The following is a 19,548-nucleotide window of genomic DNA, read 5'->3' as shown; positions in this document are numbered from 1 at the left end:
TTCAAAAAAAATGGGTCTCAAAGGGGTACTCCACTGGAAAAGAAAATTTAAATCAACTGGTGCTAGAAAGCTAAACAGGTCTGTAAATTACTTCTATTTAAAAATCTTAATCCTTCCAGTAGTTAACAGCTGCTGTATAATACAGAAGAAGTTCTTTTCTTTTAGAATGTATTTTCTGTCTGTCCACAGTGCTGAAGTGAAGTGAAGTTTGCTGTGGGGAATTGTTCCTGCTCGGGACAGTTCCCAGAACAAAATTGATGCCTGATGAAACCGTGAAAGCGCGGTGAAACACATCTCGTTTTTGCCTAATAAACCCTTCCTATCTTACCTGATGTGCCTGGTCCGATCAGCGCGGCTGAACCCTACTCCATCCCACAAAGTCGTTGCTCAATACTGGACAGTTCCTCACATGTACAGAGATGTCAGCAGAGAGCACTGTGGACAGATAGAAAAGAAATTCAAAAAAGAAAATAATTTCCTCTGTATTATACACCAGCTGATAAGTACTGGAAGAATTAATATTTTGAAATAGAAGTAATTTACAAATTTTTTTAACTTTCTGGCACTAGTTGATTTAAAAAAAAAAAAAGAAAAAAAAGTCCCCCCCCCTTTAAGGGGATCCTGGAATCTATAGGCCTGCGGGATTGTGCGCCTGCATCTGTGCATACAAGGCAAATCAAGGTTTTCCCTATCATAACAGCAGTAGCAGTGCTTAATGCAACCCTTTCCTTGCTTTGATGCTGCGGTTTATTTGCTTTTTGCTTGTAGTATCTTGCAAAGCCAGTGCATTAGTTGCCTCTTAGTCCTACACATGCCATCTATAGTTGAGCACTATTTAAATAATCCCCAAGCACAGTCTGTTCCCTGCTTAGGGTAAACATTTCCTTGCTGTCCTGTAGTTTATTTTTTGTCTGTTCACATAGCCTCTGCAAAAAAAATGTGCATCAGCAACCCCTTCTGCTCCCATATGTCATCTATAGTACTGTGTAAATTACCATCCAACACCGTGCCAGCCTGTTCAAGGCATATTCACCATCACTATGTCATGGCATAGCATAGAAGAGGTGGTGATGTATTGAGCAGTAATTGTCTAGAGAAGTAAAAAAGGAATTATCCTGATATTTGTGTGTACTACTGGCAAACAGCACAGCTTTAGTCCTTCCCGTGAAATGAAAGAATTGAAAATAGCTTACCACCATGTAGAGGACTCTCTTTTGCTTTACAAAAACAGTGAAATATTTTTTTTCACCACTCTGAAGGGTTTATCCAATAAAATCATACAGGATTTTAAAATGATAGATATATTGTAATGAGCCTTTTTGTTGAGGTCTTTGTACTAGATACCACATGGCACCTTAAGGTGTTAAATGTGTTATCAAAATTTATTATGGGAAGATCATTCTGAAAACCTGGCTTTAACCCCTTAACCCCTTAAGGACCGGGGTTTTTTTCCGTTTTTGCTTTTTCGTTTTTTGCTCCTTGCCTTTAAAAAATCATAACTCTTTCAATTTTGCACCTAAAAATCCATATGATGGCTTATTTTTTGCGCCACCAATTCTACTTTGTAATGACGTCAGTCATTTTGCCCAAAAATCTACGGTGAAACGGAAAAAAAAATCATTGTGCGACAAAATTGAAAAAAAAAAAACGCTGTTTTGTAACTTTTGGGGGCTTCCGTTTCTAAGTAGTACATTTTTTGGTAAAAATGACACCTTATCTTTATTCTGTAGGTCCATACGATTAAAATGATACCCTACTTATATAGGTTTGATTTTGTCGGACTTCTGGAAAAATCAAAACTACAATAACTGACCCCAATAACTTTTTTATTTTTCCGTGTATGGGGTGGTATGAGAGCTCATTTTTTGCACCGTGATCTGAAGTTTTTAACGGTACTATTTTTGCATTGATAGGACTTATTGGTCTTTTTATTCATTTTTAAATGATATAAAAAGTGACCAAAAATGCACTATTTTGGACTTTGGAATTTTGCGCGCACGCCATTGTCCGAGCGGTTTCATTAATGATATATTTTTATAATTCGGACATTTCCGCACGTGGTGATACCATATATGTTTATTTTTATTTTTATTTACACTGTGTTTTTTTTTTTTATTGGAAAAGGGGGGTGATTCAAACTTTTAATAGGGGAGGAGTTAAATAATCTTTATTCACTTTTTTTTTTTTTTCACTTTTTTTTTGCAGTGTTATAGCTCCCATAGGGACCTATAACACTGCACACACTGATCTTCATCATTGATCACTGGTTTCTCATAAGAAACCAGTAATCAACGATTCTGCCGCATGACTGCTCATGCCTGGATCTCAGGCACTGAGCAGTCATTCGGCGATCGGACAGCGAGGAGGCAGGTAGGGGCCCTCCCGCTGTCCTGTCAGCTGTTCGGGATGCCGCGATTAGCCGCGGCTATCCAGAACAGCCCGACTGAGCTAGCCGGCCTCTTTCGGTTTCGCTTTTAGCCGCTCTGAGCGCGCGGCTAAAGGGTTAATAGCGCGCGGTGCCGCGATCGGCGCTGCACGCTATTAGAGGCGGGTCCCGGCTTCACTATGACGCCAGGCCCGCCGTGATATGACGCGGGGTTACTGTGTAACCCCGCGTTATATCAGGAGAGCAGGACCAAGGGCGTACCTGTACGCCCTTGGTCCTTAAGGAGTTAAGGACCCAGCCAATTTTCACTGTAGGACATGGCTATTTTTTGCACATCTGACCACTGTCACTTTAAACATTAATAACTCTGGGATGCTTTTACCTTTCATTCTGATTCCGAGACAGTTTTTTCGCGACATATTCTAATTTATGTTAGTGGTAAAATTTTGTCGATACTTGCATCGTTTCTTGGTGAAAAAATCCAAAATTTGATTAAAAAAATTGACATTTTTTTTAACTTTGAAGCTCTCTGCTTATAAGGAAAATGAATATTCCAAATAAATTATATATTGATTCACATACACAATATGTCTACTTTATGTTTCCATCATAAAGTTGACATGTTTTTACTTTTGGAAGACATCAGAGGGCTTCAAAGTATAGCAGCAATTTTCCACTTTTTCACAAAATTTTCAAAATCAAAATTTTTCTGGGACCAGTTCTGTTTTGAAGTGGATTTGAAGGGCCTTCTTATTAGAAATACCCCACAAATGACCCCATTATAAAAAGTGCACCCCTCAAAGTATTCAAAATGACATTCAAAAGGTTTGTTAACCCTTTAGGTGTTTCACAGGAATAGCAGCAAATTGAAGGAGAAAATTCAAAATCTTCATTTTTTACACTGGCATGTTCTTGTAGACCCAGTTATTGAATTTTTACAAGGGGTAAAAGTAGAAAAATCTTCCTAAAATGTGTAACCCAATTTCTCTCAAGTAAGAAAATGCCTCATATGTGTATGTCAAGTGTTCGGTCGGGCGCAGTAGAGGGCTCAAAAGGGAAGGAGCGACGGTGGGATTTTGGAGAGTGATTTTTTCTGAAATGGTTTTTGGGGGGCATGTCACATTTAGGAAGCCCCTATGGTGCCAGAACAGAAAAAAAACCACATGGCATACTATTTTGGAAACTACACCCCTCAAGGCACGTAACAAGGGGTCCAGTGAGCCTTAACACCCCACAGATGTTTGACGACTTTTCATGAAAGTTGGATGTGAAAAATATTTTTTTCCCACTAAAATGCTAGTTTTTCCTCAAATAATTTTTTTTACAAGGGGTAATAGGACAAAATGCCCCCCAAATTTTGAAACCCCATCTCTTCTGAGTATGGAAATTCCCCATGTGTGGACGTCAAGTGCTCTGCTGGTGCGCTACAATGCTCAGAAGAGGAGGGGCTCTTGGAAAGAGAAGTTGTTTAGAATGGTAGTCAGGGTCAATGTGCGTTTACAAAGCCCCCCGTGGTGCCAGAACAGTGGACCCCCCCCCCACATGTGACCCTATTTTGGAAACTAGCCCCCTCACAGAATTTAATAAGGGTTGCAGTGAGTATTTACACCCCACTGGCGTTTGACAGATCTTTGGAACAGTGGGCTGTGCAAATGAAAAATTTAATTTTTCATTTTCACGGACCACTGTTCCAAAAATCTGTCAGACACCTGTGGGTTGTAAATGCACACTGTACACCTTATTACATTACATGAGGGGTGTAGTTTCCAAAATGGGATCATATTTGGGTATTTCTTTTTTTGCATTTATGTCAGAACCGCTGTAAAATCAGCCAGTTACAAATTTTGGGGGTCTTTTTTTTCCTTTTAACGCTTGTGAAAATAAAACGTATGGGGCAACACCAGCATGTTAGTGTAACATTTTTTTATTTTTTTACACTAACAAGCTGGTGTAGCCCCCAACTTTTCCTTTTCATAAGGGGTAAAAGGAGAAAAAGCCCCCCAAAATTTGTAGTGCAATTTCTCCCAAGTATGGAGATACCCCATATGTGGCCGAAACTGTTTCCTTGAAATACGACAGGGCTCTGAAGTGAGAGAGCGTCATGCGCAGTTGAGGACTAAATTAGGGATTGCATAGGGGTAGACATAGGGGTATTCTACACCAGTGATTCCCAAACAAGGTGCCTACAGCTGTTGCTAAATTCCCAGCATGCCTGGACAGTCAGTGGCTGTCCGGAAATGCTGGGAGTTGTTGTTTTGCAACAGCTGGAGGCTCCGTTTTGGAAACAGTGCCATACAATACGTTTTTCATTTTTATTGGTCGGGGAAAGTGTTAGGGGGTGTATATGTAGTGTTTTACCCTTTATTATGTGTTACTGTAGTATAGTGTAGTGTTTTTAGGGTACATTCGCACTGGCGTGTTACGGTGAATTTCCCGCTAGGAGTTTGTGCTGCAGTGAAAGATTTACCGCAGCCCAAACTTGAAGCATGAAACTTACTGTAAACCTGCCCGTGTGAATTTACCCTGTACGTTCACATGGGGGGGGCAAACCTCCAGCTGTTTCAAAACTACAACTCCCAGCATGTACTGACAGACTGTGCATGCTGGGAGTTGTACTTTTGCAACAGCTGGAGACACACTGGTTGGGAAACCTTTAGTTAGGTTCTGTTACCTAACTCAGTATTTTCCAACCAGTGTGCCTCCAGCTGTTGCAAAACTACAACTCCCAGCATGTACTGATCGCCGAAGGGCATGCTGGGAGATGTAATTATGCAATAGCTGGAGGTACGCAACTACAACTCCCAGCATGCCGAGACAGCTGTTTGCTGTTTGAACATGCTGGGATTTGCAGTTTTGCAACATCTGGAGGGCTACAGTTTTAGAGAACACTCATAGTTAGTACGGTCGAAAAAAGACATATGTCCATCAAGTTCAACCAGGGAATTAAGGGGTAGGGGTGTGGCGCGATATTGGGGAAGGGATGGGATTTTATATTTCTTCATAAGCATTAATGTTATTTTGTTCCATAAATGTATCTAATCCTGTTTTAAAGCTGTTAATTGTTCCTACTGTGACCAGTTCCTGAGGTAGACCGTTCCATAAATTCACAGTCCTCACGGTAAAGAAGGCGTGTCGCCCCTTGAGACTAAACTTTTTCTTCTCCAGACGTGATCTCCAAACTGTGGTCCTCCAGCTGTTGCAAAACTACAAATCCCTGCATGCCCAGACAGCAAACAGTTGTTTGGTCATGCTAGGAGTTGTAGTTTTGCAAGATCTGGAGGGCTACAGTTTAGGGACCACTATATAGTGGTCTCAAACTGGAGCCCTCCAGCTGCTGCAAAACTACATATTCTAGCATGCCCAAACAGCGGTCTGGGCATGCTGGGAGTTGTAGTTTTGCAACATCTGGAGGGCTACAGTTAGAGACCACTGTATAATGGTCTCAAACTGTACCCTCCAGATGTTGCTAGGCAACTCGACGGCTTCTGTCGGATCCAGCCGTACGTCATGGCCGCCCGCTGATCTCCGTCGCCTGCAGCCTCCGATGCCCGCCCGGATCGGTAAGCGGATCTTCGGCGCCTGTCCCCGTCGTTTCCCCGTCCAGCCCCACCTATTGTAGGTGGGCAGGATGGGGAAAACAAAAGTTAACCCCCCCGCCCCCGATCTGCTATTGGTGGTTGCGTCTAGACCACCAATAGCAGAGATAGGAGGGGTGGCACCCCTGCCACCTCACTCCTATCGCTTCAGGGGGATCCTGGGTGTCTTAGACAACCGCAATCCCCCTTATATTCTGGGTCACCGGGTCACCATAGACCCGTAATGACCCGGAATCGCGCAAATCGCAAGTGTGAATTCACTTCCGATTTGCCGCAATCGCAAACATGGGGGGTCTAATGACCCCCCTGGGCATTTGCACGGGATGCCTGCTGAACGATTTCAGCAGGCATCCCGGTCCGATCCCCGCCCGGCGCGGGGCAGGGGCCGGAATTCTCCATGATGTACGCGCATGTCATGGGTCCTTAAGTACCAGGTTGTCATGACGTATGCGTACATCAAGGGTCCTTAAGGGGTTAAGGTGGACGTCTGGTGAAGAAAACCTTTTATTATAAGATTATAAGCCTCATAATGACAACAAGATTTGATAGAGCTCAAAGCAACTCTCCTTGTGATTGAGGTAGGCAATCTGTGGGAATGAGGTAGGCAATCTGTGGGAATTGTGTAGTTTATGCACATTGCGGATATGTTATATTATACAATATTTTGACTTGAATTATGTTTTCTTTTATAGTATAATATAGTATAGGTCCTTTGTTGCTGAATAACAAACTGTAGTCATTGTACTGAGAAAAACACGTTTCCAATTAGACATGTCAAGCTTAAAAGGGGTACTCCGGTGGAAAATATATTTTTTTTAAATCAGCTGATGCCAGAAAGTTAAACAGGTTTCCAGTACTTTTTAGCAGCTGTATGCTATGGAAGAAATTATTTTCTTTTTGAATTTATTTTTTGTCTTGTCCACAGTGTTCTCTGCTGACACCTCTGTCTGTGTCAGGAACTGTCACTGTCACTGTACTGTATCAGGTGTCAGCAGAGAGCACTGTGGACAAGACAAAAATAAATTAAAAAAGAAAATAATTAAATCTGTAGCATACAGCTTCTAAAAAGTACTGGAAGGGTAAATAATTTTTAATAGAAGTTATTTACAAATCTGTTTAACTTTCTAACACCAGTTGATTTAAAAAAAAATGTTTTCCACTGAAGTACCCCTTTAAGTCATTCATCTCAAACCCTCTCTTTTCATCCCACAACAAATATCCTCAACATAACTCTGGGTCTCTGTTAGACGCAATAATTGTTGTTGGAGGATCGATCTTAAGTGGAACCTTCTATATTTTATCTCCCTAGCTTCTGTATAAGAGTGATATTTTTATTGTATTGCTTCATACAGTGTATTTTACCCTGTCCTTATTTAAACTATAATAATATATATTGTCATGCTGCTACTGTTTTTATGGTTCCATACTACAGCACCCTTACAACTCTATAGGCCCAGAGAATATTGAATCTATGAGAAAAAAGTGACATGTTCCTTTGCATGCAGTATTACATACATATACTGCTATAATATGATCATTTGCGAAAGTACCATCTGAGGCACACATACTATAGTGCTTCTGAATTATTTTGTTGTATGCAGAAAGTGATTTGTTCATTGATTTTGACTATGACATGACTGCCGTTCAAAAAAAAAAAAAAATATCTGTTCATTAAAGTTATGGATAATACTAAGATCACCAGAGTACATTAGCTTGTAGAAGGGGTCCCATAAAATGACCCTTTATGTTATCCATATTCCTTAGTACTAGGTTAAATGGTAAAGATAATCTTTAACTGGGAATAATACTTTAAAGGAGTATTTTTATTACGGTATTTAAATGTAAGACAGGGACAGCAAAGTTATTCTAACTACTATTACACTTCACTTACCTGTGTTTGGTGGCTGGTAATAAATTCCTTTGTCTTTCTTTTTCCTAGAAGTTTGTTTTCTACAGCCTACAAAATGAATTTTGTCTCAGACCTTTCTGAGCTTGATGTGCAGCCTGGGACAATACATCACAAGTCAGATGTTGAAAGGGTGCTTGGCTGCTTTGTTTGTTGTGTGTGAAGACAACCCCCTGATTACTTTACAGGCCCACATTTGTGTGCATTCATCATCAAACAGATAAACAGCTTGTGTGACAGGTTGCACTGTGCTGCAATGGGTGAAGCGACCAATATGTGGGAGGGAAATAAGTCAACTCCCACCTTACAAGAAAGGATCTTGGAGATTGTAGTCTAAAGGGAGGGCACAGAAACAGGAAGTAGCTAGTTCCTGAAAACAAGCCAGCAGTGTGATAAGGGACACAGGGCATCCAAAAGTCCCAAAAAGCACTTGCCAGTAGCTCAGAGTAGCTGATCACGAAACCCCTGGATAAATTGCAGGGTCCTGATCAGCTATTAGGATGGATTACCTACTTCCCTGCTATATAAGCAATCAGAAGATTATGAAAAATAGTGAAAAAATTTTTAAAAAATGCGAATAAGCCCCCCCCCCATAAAAGTTAAATCACCCCCTTTTTCTTTATTGAAATAATAGAAGCAAAAATAAACATAAATGTATGTTGTATCAGTGTGCGTGTAAATGTCTGAACTATTAAAATATAAAGTTAATTAAACTGCACAGCCAATGGCAAAAATGTAAAAAAAAAATGCTAAATCCAGAATTGTGTATTTTGGTCACTTTATATATCAGAAAAAAATATAATAAAAAGGGATCAAAAAGTCTCATGAAAACATGGTATCAACTGTCAGCATTGGGCAGGGATTGAGTGCAGTCCTGAGCATGCCCATTCCCTCTGTCCCTGCCTACTTGCTTACCCACCCTAGGCAGCGGGTCCACAACCACGTTGCCGGTCCCTTCCTATATAAGTGATGAAAGTCAGTTGTCAAAACAGTAAACTACAAAAACAGACAAAATGTCGGGAACCAGCTTAAGGCACACAAACTAGCAGAAAATAACCTAAATACACACACACACACTAATTAGTAGTCGATAAGCCGAGTCCAAGCCAAGAGATAACGAAGTACAATAATGGAGTTACAAAGGGAAGTCAAAAAGCCAAACCAAGAGTAACAGGAAACAAGAATAAACAGTAAGTGTAAGAGGTTGCTAGGTCAGTTACTAGAACTATCACAGGCAGGGAATGACTGGAAAAGACCTCCTTATATACTTATATATGCCTGTGGAAGTACCAGGAAGACTCCAATTGGCCACAAACAAAACCCCACCCAAGCACATTAGCGTAGTTCCAGCAACCAGGGAAAACAAAAAACTCTAGGGAATATTAACCCTACGGGTTCTGACAAGCAGATTAACCCTAGGGGTTCTGACAGGCAGATTAACCCTAGGGGCTCTGACAGGCAGATTAACCCTACGGGTTCTGACATCAACAAAAACTACAGTCTATGGCACAAAAAATGAGCCCTTACATAGCCTTGTATACAGAAAAATAAAAAAGTCATAGGGGTCAGAAGGGGAAAAATGTTAAGTATAAAAATTTTCATACAAAAAGTTATAATTGTTTAAAAGTAGTAAAATAAAACAAAACCTATACAAGTTTGGTATCTTTTTAATCGTATGGACCTACAGAATGAATATAACATGTCATTTTTACCAAAATGGGCACTGCATTCAAACGGAAGACCCCTGAATTAGCAAAATGGCTTTTTTTTTTTTTTTTTTTTTACCTCTCCCCACAAATATACAGGGTGGGCCATTTATATGGATACACCTTAATAAAATGGGAATGGTTGGTGATATTAACTTCCTGTTTGTGGCAAATTAGTATATGTGAGGGGGGAAACTTTTCAAGATGGGTGGTGACGATGTCGGACATTTTGAATCACACTTTTGTTTTTTCAATAGGAAGAGGGTCAAACTTATTGTGGATTTCACAAGAAAAACAATCATGTGCTTGGTTTTAACGTAACTTTATTCTTTCATGAGTTATTTACAAGTTTTTGACCACTTATAAAATGTGTTCAATGTGCTGCCCATTGTGTTGGATTGTCAATGCAACCCTCTTCTCCCACTCTTCACACACTGATAGCAACACCGCAGGAGAAATGATAGTACAGGCTTCCAGTATCCGTAGTTTCAGGTGCTGCACATCTCGTATCTTCACAGCATAGACAATTGCCTTCAATGACCCCAAAGTTAAAAGTCTAAGGGGATCAGATCGGGAGACCTTGGGGGCCATTCAACTGGCCTACGATCTCCAATCCACTTTCCAGGAAACTGTTCATCTAGGAATGCTTGGACCTGACACCCATAATGTGGTGGTGCACCATCTTGCTGGAAAAATTCAGGGAATGTGCCAGCTTCAGTGCATAAAGAGGGAAACACATCATCATGTAGCAATTTTGCATATCCAGTGGCCTTGAGGTTTCCATTGATGAAGAATGGCCCCACTATATTTGTACCCCATATACCACACCATACCATTTTTTGTGTTCCAACAGTCTTGGAGGGATCTATCCAATGTGGGTTAGTGGGTTAGTGTCAGACCAATATCTGTGGTTTTGTTTGTTAACTTCACCATTCCCATAAAAGTTTGCCTTATCACTGAACAACATCTTCAGCATAAACTGGGGGTCCTGTTCCAATTTTTGTTTTGCCCATTCTGCAGCACCTGAAACTACGGATATTGGAAGCCTGTGCTAGCATTTCTCCTGCGGTGTTGCTATCAGTGTGTGAAGAGTGGGAGAAGAGGGTTGCATTGACAATCCAACACAATGGGAAGCACATTGAACACATTTTATAAGTGGTCAGAAACTTGTAAATAACTCATGAAATAATAAAGTTACGTTAAAACCAAGCACATCATTGTTCTTCTTGTGAAATTCACAATAAGATTGATGTGTCACATGACCCTCTTCCTATTGACAAAACAAAAGTTGGATTCAAAATGGCCGCCATTGGTCACCACCCATCTTGAAAAGTTTCCCCCCTCACATATACTAATGTGCCACAAACAGGAAGTTAATATCACCAACCATTCCCATTTTTTATTAAGGTGGATCCACATAGATGGCCCACCCTGTATATATATATAGCTAACCACACCACCTACACAGGTAGTGCGTCCTGCAAAACAGCTCAGGCTCCACTTAAGAAGTCTCAGAACTGATTGGGATTTATGCCAAGACAGAACTCTCTCTCCAGAAGGAAAGAGGACCCATCTGCAGACAGCTGTTTCGGGGTTCTTGCCCCTTGTCAATACAGAGCAGGGTTATCTGGCTTGGCTGAGGTGAGAGGCCTCTGACTAGTTAAATGGGATCAGTATTTTCCTCTGTAGATATTCATTGATGTAATTACAAAGTAAAATTGTTGGCGGGAAAAACAAACCCTCAGATGGGTCTGTAGGTGGAAAATTGCTTTACAATTAGTGTTGCTCGCGAATATTCGCAATTCGAATATTATTCGCGAATATCGCATATTCGCGAATTCGCGAATTTCGCGAATATAGCGATATATATTCGTAATTACGAATATTCGTTTTTTTTTTTTTTTTTTCTTCACAGTACACATCACAGTGATCACCCCTCTCTGCTTCCAGCTTGTGTGGTGTAAAGAAGGCTGTAATACTACTGTGTGAGACTGGCGCGCAAAAATTCGCATATGCAAAAATTAGCATATGCGAATTTTCGCATATGCGAATTTTCGCGTATGCTAATTTGGTATATGCTAATATTCACATATGTTAATTTTCGCATACGCAAATTTTCGCATATGCGAAAATAAAACGAGAATATAACGAATATGCGAATATATGACGAATATTCGTCCATATATTCGCGAATATTCGCGAATTCGAATATGGCCTATGCCGCTCAACACTATTTGCAATGACTATTGCTTCTACTGTCTTTACTCTCTGTTGCCAACATCAGGGACAATCAGGAATCAGGATTACAACCGAAAAATAGCTAGAAAAGTGTATAAACCTGAACAGCAGGCAAGGCATGGCAGAAGAATTACCCTATTAATAGGCTGCCATGCCATTGTATGGGCCCCGGTTGTTGTGGCAACCTGAATTCACTGTGTAGCTAGAGTAAGGCTACATTCACATCTTGTTTTTAATATATGGATGCCGTATCAGCTTTTTTTTTCCTTAAACAGGAAACAAAAAACTGACATAATCGTAAATATTTTAATGGTCAATGCATTTTGCATTGAGTGCAATATTATAAAAAACTGTATATGGTTTTTATTACATCATGGAAGAACCCAAAACCAACAGACATGTGCTCAAAACCGTAGTAGACCATGGTTTTGCATACAAAAAAAACGTACAAGTAAAAAACCATACACCACCAGATACATCTGGTGGTGTATGGTTTTGTATGGTATGTCAATTAATAAGTTGTTTTTTTTCATATGGTTGCATAAGGTTTTTACATGAAGAAAATGTGTAAGGCAACCGTATGAAAAAAACATGATGTAAAAGCACCCTAACAAAGGCTTAGCCCAATGCATCAAGGTGGGAATGTGCACAACAGAGGATTAAGCATCTAGTTGTCTAGCAATTTAACAGCGCCATCTGAAGAAGCTCCAACTGTTCACTGAGTGGACCAGATAAGGTTAGTAACAATGTGAATCTTCAGCTGGAAGAATTCTAAGCATGCCTTAGGATGGTTTACTGCAGCTAGAGAACCCCCAAGTTCCACATCACTATTTCACCAACAAACAAATAACCAGATGATTAACATCAATAATACAATACTCAATGTGTAGCATGCCATGCAGAATTTAGCAGTACAACTTTCTATTTGATTCACAGAAAAATTGTATAGATACCCAATGTCAAATCAGAATTCACAGAAGGGGTAAAGCAATTTAAAACTTAACATTTAATGTGCAATGTAAAACCACAAGACCCCACTGACAATACAACAACAGAAAAATGTCATGTAAAACAATGACCCAGAGACCAAGATAGCTAGTGTAGCAGTCCGAGCCCGTGTCAAAAATTGGCCAAAATAAAGAAGTCAGGGGATAGGGGTATATTGGGGATGTCCAGGGAGGGTAGGGTGGATAGCCCTAAGAAACCCTAGCGGGGAGATGTAGTGCCGCTACCCCTGCTCGCTCAGGGAACTGTCGGGGCACTCGTCCTTGAAAGGACGACCCCTGCCCCGTTCTACCCCTTTGTCAGCCCCTACACTTGAGAAAACAAAAAACCTGCCCAACGCGTTTCCCCCAAGTTGATGGGTTCGTCAGGGGCTAGAAGGCCCAATGTAGTCAATCTTAAACAATAGAAATCACGACAAATAGATCATATAGAATGATCAAAAGTCACGGCCAACAAGGTGCATCACAAATAGTATCGTGCACTAAACAAAATCAGTACATCACTATTACATCCACCGTTTATAGATAACCCATCATTATGTAATACAACTTTCTATTTGACAACCTATGAAAACAGGGACAGTACATTAGGCCAGTTTAACTAAAAAGACAAACAAATCTTATTTAACTATAGCAAACAATTACATCTCCACTTTCATTTCTCAAATCATTCTGGTAAAATGAAAGCAGAGCTCTGATTGGTTGCCATAGGAATTTTAGTAAATCTGAGCAAATATTGTCATACTAATACAAAAGCTTTAATGAGCTCTAATAGTGCACGCTATTTCAGCTATCTTTCAGCATCAGGTGATACAACTAGCGTTATGCATTTTATGTATTTCAGGAGCCTTTCTACATGCTGCAGCCCCAGCCAAAGGAGTAGGATGCTGCAGAGAAATGCCTTTCGGAGAACTCCACCACTGCCCAGGAGTCGCCTCAATGGCAGTACAGGGCCAGCATATCAGCAGCTGGAGGAGCCTGGACTTACAGATCAGGACACAATACCTTGCCAAGGGTAGGTGATGAAAACCATTGAAGCATGAATACCATATCAATCTCGAGATTAAAAAAGGAGAAGCTCATTTGATTTAATCTTGTGAGCTGCTACTTTCTCATGTTCCTAGAGCATGAAACATTAAAATCAAAGTGATATTTTAAACATAGATGGCTGCAGGAGATAACTCCCTTAATGTTGCATTGACTCTTCTGTGAAATAATATCAATGTTCTTAATTTTTTGTTGAGTTTTCAATCATGACTGTTTGACAACCATTTTTATTTTATTTTAAATGTTTATAGTTTGTGCATCATAGGACCTAATTTCTTATGGGATATCACCACTTTAGATGCAGTAATCTAATCTAGACATCTCAAGCATCATTTTCATGTGTTATATATGTCCATATATAACACACTGTAAGAACGTGTAACAATCATATACAAGTACCTTATATATTGACAATATTTTTTCGAGGAACATACTTTTTCATTAAAGGAGTTGTGGAAATTACCAGGATGATAAAATGCTTGCACTGCATTTCTATACCCTGTTTGAAATTCAATTTGTGTTTCCCAAACCCCTGGGGTAAGCAATTTCCCTTTGCACTCTTTACTTCCAGTGAGAAAGGAAAATTGCTTCCCCTAGGGGGCTGAAACTGCTTATGATGATTGAAATATCCTAAATTAAATTAACATTTAAAATTGCAGAGTCTTGTGTTTAAGCAGTGGTTACATACTACTGGCAAAGCTCTTAAACATTTTTTTGTTCTACAGTGTATGAAATGTATTTTAGTCTGTTTTACACATCTAATCACAGCTGTTGCTTGTATACTTGAAGGAAGTACTTTACTGTCTCTTCCTGTCTGTGGCAGTGCTGCTATATCTCTGTTTCAGCTGTTAGGGTGCGTTCACACTGGGGAGATTTCACAATCTCGCTATGGAGATTCCATCTGGTGGGCGCTAGGGCCGCAGGGAACTTCGCAGTGTGAACGGGTCTCGCGGAGACCCCTTCACACTAATGTTAAGTTCACACTGCGGAATTTTGCTCACGGAATTCCAAGGGAATTCCGTAGTGTGAATGTACCCTTATTCAGATTTTACATGGAATATACATGTATACCAATCAGCTTCAATATTAAAACCCGCTAATTATTGAGAAGGCTCCTATTTTGCCACATCCTACAGATGCATTATTGGATTAAGGTCTGGGGAATTTGGAGGTCAAGTAAAAATCTTGTTCCTCAAACAAATCCTGAACATTTATTGCAGTGTGACCGTGTTGATCTTTCTGCTTATAGAGGTAACTACCATTAGGAAATACCATTGCCATGCAGGGGTGTAAACAACATTTAGATAGGTGGAACATGGATCCAAGCTTTCCCAGGAGAATATTGCCCAATATCATAGAGGTTTTTGTCTGCTTGTATTCTACCCTTAGCACATCTTGGGGCTATCAATGGCTAAGTGACTCACTTGCACCTAGCTGTTCACATCATATGGACACCAGGCCACCTCCTTCCTTTGTGCCATGGTCTAGTTCTGATACTTATGTGCCCATTACAGGTACTTACGTCAGTAGAAAAGTGGTCATTGTGACAAATCTGCGGTGAAACCGCACAATATGGAGCATGATGTGATGCATTGTGTTCTCTTACATTTGTGTCATAGCCAACATCTAGCAAACTGTAGCTTTTTTGTAGGATCACACCAAATGTGTACACGTATGCATCAATGAGCCTTGGGTGCATGCCACACATTCATCAAATCACCATTTGCACTTCCTTGGACCATTTTTGCTAGGTACATAAAACTGTATCCTGGGAACCACCTACAGAGAGATTTTGGAGATCCCAGTTTTGTCTAAGTGACTTTCTATGCTTGGCTATTTTTTCTGCTTCTAACAAATCAACTTCAGGTGCTGACTGATCATTTTCTTTGTTTTTAGGTGCCACTGTCATGAACCCATGATTTGCATTATACTGTATGACAATGGTTTTAATGTTAGAACTGAATCATAGAATCAGAAAATATAATACAGTTAGATAGTTAGAGAGCAACAAAGAAATGGAGAAAGTTGCTAAAACATTGTTACATTCTTACACCAGAAATGTGGATTCTCAAATGCCAAAATGCTGCCACAATATCCCCAGGTCACAGTTTCCAGAATATGATTAGTGACAGTAGTGCTACCACAGTTGTAGGGTGGTCAAGAACATATCCATGTCATCTTCTGGATGGCAGTCAGGATGTGTCAGATCACAAGGATAAGGCAAGCGCAAGGATAGTAACAAAAAACTAAATCAGGAATAGAAACAGCAGTATTCAATACAATTCACAGGAATATAAGACAAGAAAGGTACATACCCTAATAACCAGGCACTGCATTGTAGAGAGAGAAACATTATCACCTGTATGGGCATATTGGAGGTAAAAGATGATCTGCAGTGGCGCTGCCTATCGGATACCAAATTAAATTCCAATTCGGTTTAAAACATTCACATTTATTAGTGCATACATGTGGTGGACAATCGTGCAAGATGCGTTTCGTTTTTTTTTTTACAATTGCAAAATTTTTTAACATTTTGGGGGCTTCCGATTCTACGCAGAGCACTTTGCGGTTAAAATGACACCTTAACTTTATTCTGTAGGTCCATACATTTACCCAACCTATATAGGTTTCATTTTGTTTTACTTCTGTTAAAAAATTATAACTATTTGCATAAAAATTTGTACGTTTAAAAAGGTCCTCTTCTGACTATAAGTTTTTTATTTCTCCGTATATGGGGATATGTGATGGCTAATTTTTTGTGTCATGATCTGTAGTTTTTATTGGTACAATTTTTGTTTTGATGACTTTTTGATTGCTTTTTATACATTTTTTATGGTATACAAAGTGACCAGAAATACACAATTTTGGTATTTTTTTATGCATACGCCATTGACCATGCGGTTAAATTAACATAATGTGTTTATATTTTGGACATTTTCGCATGAAGCAACACCTCATATGTTTATTTTTTATTATGTTTACTTATTTTATATATGGAATTTGGGAAAAGAGGGGGTGATTTAAACTTTTAATATGGAAGGAGTTAAAGGGGTTCTCCGATGCTTACACATTTTTCCCCTATCCAAAGGATAGGGGATAAGATGCCTGATCACGGGAGTCCCGTCGCTGGGGACCCTCTGGATCATGCACGTGGCACCCCGTTTGTAATCAGTCCCCGGAGTGTGTTCGCTCCGGGACTGATTACAGGCGACCAACGTGTGATGTCACGCCTCTGCCCCATGTGACGTCACGCTCCGTCCCTCAATGCAAGCCTACAGGAGGGGGCATGACAGCTATCACGCCCCCTCCCGTAGGCTTGCATTGAGGGGCGGAGCGTGACGTCACACGGAGGCAGAGGCGTGACATCACACACCGCCGGCCCGGAGGTCGCCTGTAATCAGTCCCAGAGCGAACACGCTCCGGGGACTGATTACAAACGGGGTGCCGCGTGCATGATCCCGGGGGTCCCAAGTGGCGGGACTCCCACGATCAGGCATCTTATCCCCTATCCTTTGGATAGGAGATAAGATGTGTAAGCACCGGAGAACCCCTTTTAATGGGTGTTTTTTAACCCCTTAAGGACTCAGGGTTTTTCTTTTTTTTTCACTTTCTTTTTTTCCTCCTCACCTTTTAAAAATCTGACCCGTTCAATTTTGCACATACAGACCCATATAATGGCTTTTTTTTTTCTGCCACCAATTCTACTTTGTGATTACATCAGTCATTTTACCCAAAAATCTATGGCGAAACAAACAAACAAAAAAAAAAAACAATTAGCATATGTAGTTGCAAGCTGAAGCACCTACGGGAGAAGACCGGTAACTAAGATAAGTTATATGAAAACAAACAGAGGCATATTACCTCCTACGGGCCATGTTGGTAAAGATACCAGGATGTAATGAATGTAAGCACTTAATGCAACTAAGCGTCACGTGCTAAATCATATCTAGAGTGTGTGGATAGAAAAAATCAAGGAAAGGAGCACACAAATAGACATAGAAGGAAGAACAAGAAGAAAGTAGAAAATAGAACATATTAAGAGGAATAATGCAGACTGTGAAGCCAAACGTCCCACTTTCTGAGGAATTTCGCATCTGTGGAGTTAGCAAGGGCTTAAGCGCATGATAGGTTTACATATGTGAGGATATCAGACAGAGTCGGCACCGAGGGGGATTTCCACCTTCTAGTGATGTGCAATTTAGTGGACATGAATAGGTGGGCAATCAGTGTTCTAGCTGTGGAGGGATAGTCCTGGATGTCAATCAACAATAGAGCAGTGCACGGTTTTAGCTGTATCTGAAATCCCAGGAGCCTCATGGCAACTCTATCTATACTCTCCTGCAGAGGCTGGACAATAGGGCATTCCCATAAAAGATCAAACAGCGTTCCGACTCCAACACAATTTCGCCAACAATGGGGGGGCAATTTGGATCTATGCGGTTCAATCTTTGAGGAGTAAAATACCATCGGTACATAGTTTTAAACATCCCTTCTTGATGGTTTGTACATTTGAATATAGTTGATACGAGTCGGAAGGCCGTTTGCCACTGTTCCAAGGAAAATTCTCCGCCCAGGTCACTCTCCCAACGTTGCATAAAAGGAAATTTAGATATTTCTGATTTGTTCCCTAACAGGTCATAGAAAAAGGTGATACCCCTCGTCTGGTTATCTGACACGTTTAGAAAACCTAGGAGCCTCAGTGAGACTTTGATTTAATTCAAAAGCACTTTGGCCAGACAACTTCTGATTTGTAAACTTCTAAAGAACTCCTTATTAGAAATGTGATACTTCTCCCTAATTGTGGGGAAGTGTACTGAGTTGTTATCATCTAGGATATCCCTAATCGAATATATACCGGCATTATGCCATTTTTGAAGGTCTAGGCAAGGGATGTAGAGACTCAGCAAGTCGAGAGGGATCACTGCTGGAGAGCAAGGGGCGCTCTGAGGGGCACGACACATACAATCACACCATATCTTATCAGTGACAGTCACCAAAGAGAGGAAGGATTTAGGCAATGTATTATGTGAGGCTGGCACTAGAAGTCTTGCTTTTAGGGAGCAGGCATTATTAAAATGCTGTTCCAACTCCACCCATTTTTTATCAGACGAACCGGACCACCAATATCTCGCTTGGTCAAGGACTGAAGCTTTATAGTAATCTTCCATAAGTGGTCTGCCCAGCCCTCCACTAGATTTTTTTGGGGTCATAACCCGTCTAGGAACTCTCGGTCGATTTTGAGTCCAAATAAACTTACCTAGAATAGAGTCCAAAGATGGAAAAAAGGAGCAAGGAATATCAATAGGTAAAGTGCGAAATAGGTAGAGCAGTTTAGGTAGCAAGAGCATCTTAAACGCGCTACTCTCCCCAACCATGACAGGATGTGTTTGCTATAAGACGCAATGGCTGTTGTAAACGAGGTAAGGATGGGTAGAAAGTTGGCATTGAAAAGATCAGAAGAGGGATAGGTAAGCTGAATACCCAAATAGGATATAGAGTGATGCTGCCAATCTAATGGGAACAAATGTCGGATAGAAGATAAAAGATTAGAAGGAACGCACACAGGTAAGATTTGAGATTTGCTAACGTTCAGTTTGTAGTAGGAAAGATCGCTGAAGGTACAGATTGTGTCAAAAAGAGCTGATAGAGAGGGGCCAGGATTTGT

The 19,548-nt window shown here is 40.4% G+C and overlaps 1 protein-coding gene across 2 annotated transcripts in view; it reads left to right on the top strand.

Annotated features, from left to right (window-relative positions):
- The window catches only part of NRG3 (neuregulin 3), a 1,092,025-nt gene that overhangs the window by 1,030,236 nt on the left and 42,241 nt on the right, over nucleotides 1-19,548 (top strand). For both annotated transcript variants that reach the window (XM_056530934.1, XM_056530933.1), the window contains exon 8: nucleotides 13,681-13,851. In XM_056530934.1, coding sequence (XP_056386909.1) covers nucleotides 13,681-13,851 — 171 coding nt within the window. The remainder of the gene's footprint in view (nucleotides 1-13,680; nucleotides 13,852-19,548) is intronic.

This window comes from Hyla sarda, chromosome 7 (assembly GCF_029499605.1).
Source record: "Hyla sarda isolate aHylSar1 chromosome 7, aHylSar1.hap1, whole genome shotgun sequence".
NCBI classification, from domain to species: Eukaryota; Metazoa; Chordata; class Amphibia; order Anura; family Hylidae; genus Hyla; species Hyla sarda.
The sequence above is the reverse complement of the archived record's forward strand: the minus strand, read 5'-3'. Positions and strand labels throughout refer to the sequence as shown.